The sequence below is a fragment of the Zea mays genome, chromosome 2 (genome assembly GCF_902167145.1).
Source record: "Zea mays cultivar B73 chromosome 2, Zm-B73-REFERENCE-NAM-5.0, whole genome shotgun sequence".
In the NCBI taxonomy this organism is placed as follows: Eukaryota; Viridiplantae; Streptophyta; class Magnoliopsida; order Poales; family Poaceae; genus Zea; species Zea mays.
In genome coordinates this window covers 33467975-33478833 of record NC_050097.1, presented here as the reverse complement: position 1 = coordinate 33478833, position 10859 = coordinate 33467975, and the positions used below count along the sequence as shown (strand labels likewise).

At 49.6% G+C, this 10859-nt stretch overlaps 1 protein-coding gene across 2 annotated transcripts; it reads left to right on the top strand.

The window, feature by feature from the left end:
• The first annotated feature begins 717 nt into the window (after nucleotides 1–717).
• Nucleotides 718–8853, top strand: LOC100272298 (uncharacterized). 2 transcript variants are annotated; one of them, XM_035964607.1, is made up of 3 exons: nucleotides 718–1646; nucleotides 2702–6486; nucleotides 7542–8844. In XM_035964607.1, the coding sequence occupies exons 2-3, from the start codon at nucleotides 6115–6117 to the stop codon at nucleotides 7641–7643; spliced, it is 474 nt and encodes a 157-aa protein (XP_035820500.1). In that variant the 5' UTR covers nucleotides 718–1646; nucleotides 2702–6114; the 3' UTR covers nucleotides 7644–8844. The 2 variants fall into 2 exon arrangements, with proteins under 2 accessions (XP_035820500.1, NP_001140256.1); NM_001146784.1 differs by lacking the exon at nucleotides 2702–6486 and having other exon boundaries at nucleotides 1162–1646; nucleotides 7542–8853.
• Nucleotides 8854–10859: the final 2006 nt, after the last annotated feature.

The following is a 10859-nucleotide window of genomic DNA, read 5'->3' as shown; positions in this document are numbered from 1 at the left end:
GGGTACCCTCAAGACGCCTAATTCTCAGCTGGTAACCCCCATCAGCATAAAGCTGCAGAGGCCTGATGGGTGCGATTAAGTCAGGGATCAGTCCATACGAGTGACTCGATCACGCTTCACCCGAGCCTAGCCTCGGACAAGGGCAGCCGACCTCGAGGGACTTCCGTCTCGCCCGAGGCCCCCCTTTTACGGCGGACACATCTCCGGCTCGCCCAAGGCCTTGGCTTCGCTAAGAAGCAACCCTGACTAAATCGCCGCACCGACTGACCGAGTTGCAGGAGCATTTAACGCAAAGGTGGCCTGACACCTCTATCCTGACGCGCGCCCCCCGGCAGAGCCGAAGTGACCGCCGTCACTCCGCCGCACCACTGACCGGTCTGACAGAAGGACAGCGCCGCCCGCGCCGCTCCGACTGCAGTGCCACTCGACAGAGTGAGTCTGACAGGCAGTCAGGCCTTGCCAAAGGCGCCATAGGAAACTCCGCTCCGCCCGACCCCAGGGCTCGGACTCGGGCTATGTAACACCCTAAATCTCATTTTGAGAATATAGTAAAAAAAAATCAAAGATCTTGAACTAGAATAATTTTTTTTTCTCTTCTTTAAGAATTCCCATAACATGTGAAGTCAAATCTCCTTATAAAAGTTCTATCAAAAAAAAATACGTTTATATACATTAGACTTTATTAAAGACTATAAGTGTTAATGTGAGAACATTTTTTTAAGAGATCATACAATATAACTATTTTTCTTAAAATAATTACATGTGTGCTACATATTCAAAAGCAATTGCTTACGTAGAATAAGAAATGAATGAATAAAAACATATATATATATAATGAATATTGCATCATGCTGGATTCCAATTGTGTATTTTGTTTGAGATAGAAAATTCAAACTCAAATTCAAAATAGAATTCAATTGGAAATGAAAAACAGAAATAAATAAAAGAAGCCTCTACTTGGCACCTTGGGCTGTATTCTCCCCGCGCTGGCCCATCTACGCTCCCTTTTCCTCGCGCTGGCCCATTGCCGTGCCAGCCCAATAGCACAACACTGTGGGCGCCCTGTGTCTCTACCACGTGGGCCCGGGACGCCAGTTCCTTCTTCCGCTCGAGCTCCGTAACAGACGTCGCTACTTCGTCGCTGGGACTTGGGGAGCAATTCCACGAACCGCGCTCGGTCTTCTCCCTCAACGGAACGCGACTTCTTCGCCGCGCGCGCTGGAATCCCTGGCCATATATCCTGGACGCACGACCTCCTCTCCTTCTGCCCATCCATGGCGCTCGGCACCCAGTGCCCCTGCTCCTCTTCCTGGCAGCCGGGTGGAGCTCCCCCCCATGGGCGAGCCTCCAACCTTCCCTTTGAGCTCCCACAAACCCAAGTACAGGGTGCCCCCGCGAGCTCCATGGCCGCGCGTGCCAGGCCTTCGCCATCTATGGAGCTCGGCGTTGCCCCCTTCGCCGCGCGCTGCTCATCCTCTCCACCGCTCGGAGATCCGCCCGATGCCTCACCAGAGCGTGTGGATGTCGCGGCGTCCACCAATTCGGGGGTCATGGCGTCGTATCTGGGGCGATTTCTTGCCGGTGATGAAGCTCCGCTGCGGACCACAAATCCTCCGTGGGCGGGCCTCTGCACGTCGTTTCCGCCGGTGAGGACTTTTCCCTTGTGATTGCCATACCGTTTCTAGGGGCGAATTGAAGTCTGGGGCACCTAGGCGGATTTGGGCCAGGGTCAGTCATGGCGCCGCCGTGTTCTGTGGGCAGAATGCCGCCGCTACCTGGGGTTCGCCGGCCGTGTGAGTGGTAAGGGAGAGAAGCTCCTGGCCGTTGATCTTGTAATGGGTGGGCCGGATTAGGAGGAATCGTATCTCTGCGCGTGATGCAACCTAAACCATCGGATCATGAAGGGACGTTCCAGATCGCATAACTCTTACCGGTTTTGGGCTTGGGGTATCTGATCCGTTGGTTCGCAGATGGACGGCCAGACTGGATCATAGCGGCCCAGCTCGGGTGTAGGATGATGGCCGTTCGATCAGGATCCGAGGGTCGCGATGGAATCTCGGGTAATTAAATCTGGGTCGCTGCTTGGGGATCCAACGGTCTGTGTCGCGCACCGGTTCACTTAATGGGCAATCTAATCTGGACTGCCAGATTTCGATCGGGTGGCTGTCGTGGCCCGATGCCCCTTCACCGTTTACATTTTATAAAAGAAACCCTCTGTTTTCATGAAACCAACCCGCCGTCCCCCGCGGGATACACCCGAGTCTTGGGGAAAACTATGGTTTAGCCCCTGCACTTTCTAGTTTTTGGTGCGCAGTCCAGTCAGGGAATAAACTATGGAAATTCATTTAGAAAATGATTAATAGTGCAAAATTAATCCCAGAAACTTCTTTAATTCCTAGAAAATACATTTTAACTCCTTTTTGACTCATTCCAGTTCCTATAATTTTGTAATATTATTGTTTATCATCTAATGTCTCTTTTTTGACATGAAAACAATAATAAAATTGATCTCCCAAATAATTTTATATCAAACACATAAAACCTTAGGAAATTCGTATCTCCTCCGTTTTAACTCCGATTTGATCCGTTCAAGTTGCGTTAGTCTCGTAGCTTCGCGTAGATTATTTTTACGCAGTGTATTCTTATGTTTGGTGTGATGTTAATTTTATCTACACCATGTTTGTTTGTATTGTACGACTAGCACGAGGACACGTGTCATCTGAAGAGCAAGTTGGTACCTGGAATCTCAAGACCCAGGCAAGTTGTGCCCTTGATCACTTCTTTTTACCCACTCATGTTCTAATTAATCATAATGATCTGCATAGGTTAATTTGATGGGACCCAATAGGTTACCCTAGTTTGTCTATCTTTATACCTTGTTTATCACTGAACTTTTTGGGTAGTACTTGCTAGTGCTTTATGTGGTTTTGGGTATGAAGATACATTATTCATGATCACACTTTTATTATCTGTTTATTATCACTGTTCATGATAAGATCATTATGTTAATTGGAACATGGAGAACCACCCGGGAAAACAGTGCTACCACAAGGGTTTAATGGGACGCCCTTGGCCGATTAATTAGGAAAGCTAGTGGAAGACTACCTTACCCGAAAGGGGCAAGGGCAGTAGGGGAGTGGTCAGTGTAGGGAGGCCCTCGGGAGGATTTTGCTGTGATGGCGGTCCTGCAAGGGATTCCTGGGAAGGCCCTCGGGAGGATTTTGCTGTGATGGCGGTCCTGCAAGGGATTCCTAGGGAGGCCCTCGGGAGGATTTTGCTGTGATGGCGGTCCTGCAAGGGATTCCTGCATTGGAGCTTCCTATAAACTGTAGCGGGTTTTCTGAAGCTAGTGGAACTTTGTAAAGGCCTCGTAGTGTTACCCTGCCTCGCCTCCTCGGTAGAGGTGTATGGGAAGTCGCGATCCCTTGGCAGATGGGTAACATGACTTGTGGGTAAAGATGCGCAACCTCTGCAGAGTGTAAAACTGGTATACTAGCCGTGCTCACGGTCATGAGCGGCTCGGACACTCACATGATTAATCTATGGAACTTAAATTCAATTTGTCATATGCATTGCATCGCAGGTGATGATGTTACTTCTGTTCTACTATTTAATTGGGTTGGTATTTACTTATACTTAGTTATGGCTAATAAAATTTTGACCAACTTTAAAAGCAATGCTCAGCTTCAGCCATCCTCTTTGGTAAGCCTTACACTTCACGTGAGCTCCCACCTTTGGCGAGTTCATGCACATTATTCCCCACAACTTGTTGAGCGATGAACGTATGTGAGCTCACTCTTGCTGTCTCACACCCCCCCCCCCCCACAGGTCAAGAACAGGTACCGCAGGATGAGGCGCTTGAAGGATGCTGCGTTGAGTTCGTGAGTGGTCTAGGTCGTCGTCTCCCAGTCAACTTTGGGTTGCTGGACCGTTGTCTCCTTATAATGTAATTATTTATTTTGTATAGAACTCCTGTTATATATAAAGATGTGACATTCGATCCTGTGCCACTTTACATCATATGTGTGAGACTTGGTCCCAGCATACCTGGTGTTTATGTTAGCGCCCGGGTTTTGGACCCCTAAAATCCGGGTGTTACAGAAGTGGTATCAGAGGAATGTTGACTGTAGGACGAAACCTAGATAGAACTGGACAACCATTATCTACTTACCTTTGCTACTCTGATTCTTTTCTAAACTTATCTTAATCTTTTCTCATCTATTTCCGCTTTACTCTGATTAATCTTACCTTTTCTTTCTAAAGACAAATGTGGATTTCACACTTTGAAATCCTGTGCCTAAAGTGACTTTAGGAATATGAGACCTACTCTTAGGAACAAAAACAAAATTATTTTTGTAGATATCTATACGTTTGAATGTTTGTTCTTATGATAACTGTTTGATTTGGTTCTTTGATTGAATGTGATGAGTTGTGGAGTAATGTCCACAATTCCATCTGCATATACATAAAGACATAAGAAATCATAATATCACTAGATAAACTAAGAATATCCTCCATTAAAATATATCTAGCTTCATAATATCCTTCTTATCTTAAAAGATATTTTCTTACCTTAATAGATTTATCTCATCCTAAAAGAAACTATCTTATCTTATCTTATCCTAACCACTTTGCTTATCTCACCTCGGAGTAACAATCATGATCCAATCCAAATTAATTAGATCTTATCTAGTTCAAGCTAGTCACACCAATCTAACCTAGATCCGATCTAATCTAAAGTGGCTTATCAAACATGTTAGATAATACTGATGAAATAGATTAGACTCTACTCTAATAGAACATGTCTTAACTTAGTTCACCCTGCACTAAAATTAAGAACGACAGACCGACTTGGCCTTATGCAACTACCTTAACCATCCGATAGTTGCATAACCCCTCAATTTTAACCTAGCAAGGGATTCTAACCTACCTACACCACATAATCCATCCTACTCACATATATAGTCACCATATGTCCTTAACTCGGATGGCAACTCCAACAAGAAAGGCCAAAGAATACCAACCACGACAAAGAAGGATAAGCATCAACCCAAGACTTCAAAGATCAAGTTGAATCGCCAGCGGAATCAAGATCCACAGTTCAGGATGAAGTCTTTCCTTATTATACTCTTCCTTGCCACAACCTATACTTGCCATAATCGTACCTCATCTGACATAATAGATGGCTATACACACACACACATATATATATATATATATATCTATATTTTCCAAATCATCTACTAGCGAGTATAAAAAAAAAACTTGAAACAAAACTTTTGATTCCTAAACCAAACTGGTTGCATCCCTTTTCTACAAATCTCGAGGACGAGATTATTTTTAAGGGGGGTAGGATTTGTAACACCCTAAATCTCATTTTGAGAATATAGTAAAAAAAAATCAAAGATCTTGAACTAGAATAATTTTTTTTTCTCTTCTTTAAGAATTCCCATAACATGTGAAGTCAAATCTCCTTATAAAAGTTCTATCAAAAAAAATACGTTTATATACATTAGACTTTATTAAAGACTATAAGTGTTAATGTGAGAACATTTTTTTAAGAGATCATACAATATAACTATTTTTCTTAAAATAATTACATGTGTGCTACATATTCAAAAGCAATTGCTTACGTAGAATAAGAAATGAATGAATAAAAACATATATATATATAATGAATATTGCATCATGCTGGATTCCAATTGTGTATTTTGTTTGAGATAGAAAATTCAAACTCAAATTCAAAATAGAATTCAATTGGAAATGAAAAACAGAAATAAATAAAAGAAGCCTCTACTTGGCACCTTGGGCTGTATTCTCCCCGCGCTGGCCCATCTACGCTCCCTTTTCCTCGCGCTGGCCCATTGCCGTGCCAGCCCAATAGCACAACACTGTGGGCGCCCTGTGTCTCTACCACGTGGGCCCGGGACGCCAGTTCCTTCTTCCGCTCGAGCTCCGTAACAGACGTCGCTACTTCGTCGCTGGGACTTGGGGAGCAATTCCACGAACCGCGCTCGGTCTTCTCCCTCAACGGAACGCGACTTCTTCGCCGCGCGCGCTGGAATCCCTGGCCATATATCCTGGACGCACGACCTCCTCTCCTTCTGCCCATCCATGGCGCTCGGCACCCAGTGCCCCTGCTCCTCTTCCTGGCAGCCGGGTGGAGCTCCCCCCCATGGGCGAGCCTCCAACCTTCCCTTTGAGCTCCCACAAACCCAAGTACAGGGTGCCCCCGCGAGCTCCATGGCCGCGCGTGCCAGGCCTTCGCCATCTATGGAGCTCGGCGTTGCCCCCTTCGCCGCGCGCTGCTCATCCTCTCCACCGCTCGGAGATCCGCCCGATGCCTCACCAGAGCGTGTGGATGTCGCGGCGTCCACCAATTCGGGGGTCATGGCGTCGTATCTGGGGCGATTTCTTGCCGGTGATGAAGCTCCGCTGCGGACCACAAATCCTCCGTGGGCGGGCCTCTGCACGTCGTTTCCGCCGGTGAGGACTTTTCCCTTGTGATTGCCATACCGTTTCTAGGGGCGAATTGAAGTCTGGGGCACCTAGGCGGATTTGGGCCAGGGTCAGTCATGGCGCCGCCGTGTTCTGTGGGCAGAATGCCGCCGCTACCTGGGGTTCGCCGGCCGTGTGAGTGGTAAGGGAGAGAAGCTCCTGGCCGTTGATCTTGTAATGGGTGGGCCGGATTAGGAGGAATCGTATCTCTGCGCGTGATGCAACCTAAACCATCGGATCATGAAGGGACGTTCCAGATCGCATAACTCTTACCGGTTTTGGGCTTGGGGTATCTGATCCGTTGGTTCGCAGATGGACGGCCAGACTGGATCATAGCGGCCCAGCTCGGGTGTAGGATGATGGCCGTTCGATCAGGATCCGAGGGTCGCGATGGAATCTCGGGTAATTAAATCTGGGTCGCTGCTTGGGGATCCAACGGTCTGTGTCGCGCACCGGTTCACTTAATGGGCAATCTAATCTGGACTGCCAGATTTCGATCGGGTGGCTGTCGTGGCCCGATGCCCCTTCACCGTTTACATTTTATAAAAGAAACCCTCTGTTTTCATGAAACCAACCCGCCGTCCCCCGCGGGATACACCCGAGTCTTGGGGAAAACTATGGTTTAGCCCCTGCACTTTCTAGTTTTTGGTGCGCAGTCCAGTCAGGGAATAAACTATGGAAATTCATTTAGAAAATGATTAATAGTGCAAAATTAATCCCAGAAACTTCTTTAATTCCTAGAAAATACATTTTAACTCCTTTTTGACTCATTCCAGTTCCTATAATTTTGTAATATTATTGTTTATCATCTAATGTCTCTTTTTTGACATGAAAACAATAATAAAATTGATCTCCCAAATAATTTTATATCAAACACATAAAACCTTAGGAAATTCGTATCTCCTCCGTTTTAACTCCGATTTGATCCGTTCAAGTTGCGTTAGTCTCGTAGCTTCGCGTAGATTATTTTTACGCAGTGTATTCTTATGTTTGGTGTGATGTTAATTTTATCTACACCATGTTTGTTTGTATTGTACGACTAGCACGAGGACACGTGTCATCTGAAGAGCAAGTTGGTACCTGGAATCTCAAGACCCAGGCAAGTTGTGCCCTTGATCACTTCTTTTTACCCACTCATGTTCTAATTAATCATAATGATCTGCATAGGTTAATTTGATGGGACCCAATAGGTTACCCTAGTTTGTCTATCTTTATACCTTGTTTATCACTGAACTTTTTGGGTAGTACTTGCTAGTGCTTTATGTGGTTTTGGGTATGAAGATACATTATTCATGATCACACTTTTATTATCTGTTTATTATCACTGTTCATGATAAGATCATTATGTTAATTGGAACATGGAGAACCACCCGGGAAAACAGTGCTACCACAAGGGTTTAATGGGACGCCCTTGGCCGATTAATTAGGAAAGCTAGTGGAAGACTACCTTACCCGAAAGGGGCAAGGGCAGTAGGGGAGTGGTCAGTGTAGGGAGGCCCTCGGGAGGATTTTGCTGTGATGGCGGTCCTGCAAGGGATTCCTGGGAAGGCCCTCGGGAGGATTTTGCTGTGATGGCGGTCCTGCAAGGGATTCCTAGGGAGGCCCTCGGGAGGATTTTGCTGTGATGGCGGTCCTGCAAGGGATTCCTGCATTGGAGCTTCCTATAAACTGTAGCGGGTTTTCTGAAGCTAGTGGAACTTTGTAAAGGCCTCGTAGTGTTACCCTGCCTCGCCTCCTCGGTAGAGGTGTATGGGAAGTCGCGATCCCTTGGCAGATGGGTAACATGACTTGTGGGTAAAGATGCGCAACCTCTGCAGAGTGTAAAACTGGTATACTAGCCGTGCTCACGGTCATGAGCGGCTCGGACACTCACATGATTAATCTATGGAACTTAAATTCAATTTGTCATATGCATTGCATCGCAGGTGATGATGTTACTTCTGTTCTACTATTTAATTGGGTTGGTATTTACTTATACTTAGTTATGGCTAATAAAATTTTGACCAACTTTAAAAGCAATGCTCAGCTTCAGCCATCCTCTTTGGTAAGCCTTACACTTCACGTGAGCTCCCACCTTTGGCGAGTTCATGCACATTATTCCCCACAACTTGTTGAGCGATGAACGTATGTGAGCTCACTCTTGCTGTCTCACACCCCCCCCCCACAGGTCAAGAACAGGTACCGCAGGATGAGGCGCTTGAAGGATGCTGCGTTGAGTTCGTGAGTGGTCTAGGTCGTCGTCTCCCAGTCAACTTTGGGTTGCTGGACCGTTGTCTCCTTATAATGTAATTATTTATTTTGTATAGAACTCCTGTTATATATAAAGATGTGACATTCGATCCTGTGCCACTTTACATCATATGTGTGAGACTTGGTCCCAGCATACCTGGTGTTTATGTTAGCGCCCGGGTTTTGGACCCCTAAAATCCGGGTGTTACAGGCTAAGACCCGGAAGACGGCGAACTCCGCTCCGCCCGACCCCAGGGCTCGGACTCGGGCTAAGACCCGGAAGACGGCGAACTCCGCTCCGCCCGACCCCAGGGCTCGGACTCGGGCTAAGACCCGGAAGATGGCGAACTCCGCTCCGCCCGACCCCAGGGCTCGGACTCGGGCTAAGACCCGGAAGACGGCGAACTCCGCTCCGCCCGACCCCAGGGCTCGGACTCGGGCTAAGACCCAGAAGACGGTGAACTCCGCTCCGCCCGACCCCAGGGCTCGGACTCGGGCTAAGACCCGGAAGACGGCGAACTCCGCTCCGCCCGACCCCAGGGCTCGGACTCGGGCTCGGCCCCGGAAGACGACGAACTCCGCCTCGCCCGACCCCAGGGCTCGGACTCCGCCCTGGCCTCTACCGAACGACTTCCGCCTCGCCCGACCTAGGGGCTCGGGCTTGGCCTCGGCCACGGAAGACAGACTCGACCTCGGCTTCGGAGGAGCCCCCACGTCGCCCGACCTAGGGCACAGGCCCGCCACGTCAACAGGGAGCGCCATCATCATCCTACCCCGAGCCGACTCGGGTCATGGAGAACAAGACCGGTGTCCCATCTGGCTAGCTCCGCCAGATAGGCAATGATGGCGCCCCACAAGCTCTGTGACGACGGCGGCTCTCAGCTCTCTTACGGAAGCAGGTGGACGTCAGCAAGGACTCGACCGCTCCGACAGCTGTCCCTCCGCCAGGCTCCATTGCTCCTCCGACTGCCACGACATCACGCCAGCAGGGTGCCAAGATCTCTCCGGCTGCCACATTGGCATGTACTTAGGGCGCTAGCTCTCCCTCCGCTAGACATGTAGCACTCTGCTACACCCCCCATTGTACACCTGGACCCTCTCCTTACGACTATAAAAGGAAGGACCAGGGCCTTCTTAGAGAAGGTTGGCCGTGCGGGACCGAGGACGGGACAGGCGCTCTCTTGGGGCCGCTCGCTTCCCTCACCCGCGTGGACGCTTGTAACCCCCCTACTGCAAGCGCACCCGACCTGGGCGCGGGACGAACACGAAGGCCGCGGGATCTCCACCTCTCTCACGCCCGTCTCCGGCCACCTCGCCTCTCCCCCCTTCGCGCTCGCCCACGTGCTCGACCCATCTGGGCTGGGGCACGCAGCACACTCACTCGTCGGCTTAGGGACCCCCCGGTCTCGAAACGCCGACAGTTGGCGCGCCAGGTAGGGGCCTGCTGCGTGCTGACGAACAGCTTCCCGTCAAGCTCCAGATGGGCAGTCTCCAGCAACCTCTCCGGCCCGGGACGGTGCTCCGTTTCGGGAGTCTTGAGTTCATGTCCTTCGACGACAGCTACGACATGATACTCCTTCCACCGCCGTGTGACAACGACAATGGCGGCCGACAACCCGCCCGCCGGCGGCGGAATCGACGACATCTTCCCTGCGTGGTGGAAGAACAACATTCGAGCTCGCTCTGTCCTCTCCCCCGCCAACGGAGGAGGAGGCGGGGCAACCAAGGCCAAGCGGGAGGCCGCGCCTCGTCGGCCGTCGAGCGAATCGACGCCCCCGACGCCCCGACAGAAGGCACGCCGGGCGTCGACCTCGCGTTCGAGACGAAGGCAAGCGCCGTCCCCCCGCGACACGCCGATCCCGAGCGAGAAGACGACGCCAGCGCGCTCGCGGAGAGCTTGCAGGACATCACCCTTGTACCTGAGATGACGGCGCAACCAGTCCCCGATGTGACTACGTCGCTCCGCGTCGACCAAAAGGTACTGACTAATTCCCATCTTACGTCATTTCGACTCGGCCTCAACCCGCCTAGCAACCTTGCTTTGGCGGGCGCTCTCATTGAGGCGAGTGCAACCCCACTAGGGTTTCATATGCGGTCGCCTTGGGACCGGTTGACGGACGTCTCGACCTACG

Bases quoted from the DNA above. Each gene is read 5' to 3' on its own strand.
- LOC100272298 (NM_001146784.1), top strand. From the start codon at position 1,275: ATGGCGCTCGGCACCCAGTGCCCCTGCTCCTCTTCCTGGCAGCCGGGT. The intron at 1,647-7,541 runs GTGAGGACTTTT...TTGTACGACTAG, and splicing joins TCTGCACGTCGTTTCCGCCG to CACGAGGACACGTGTCATCT.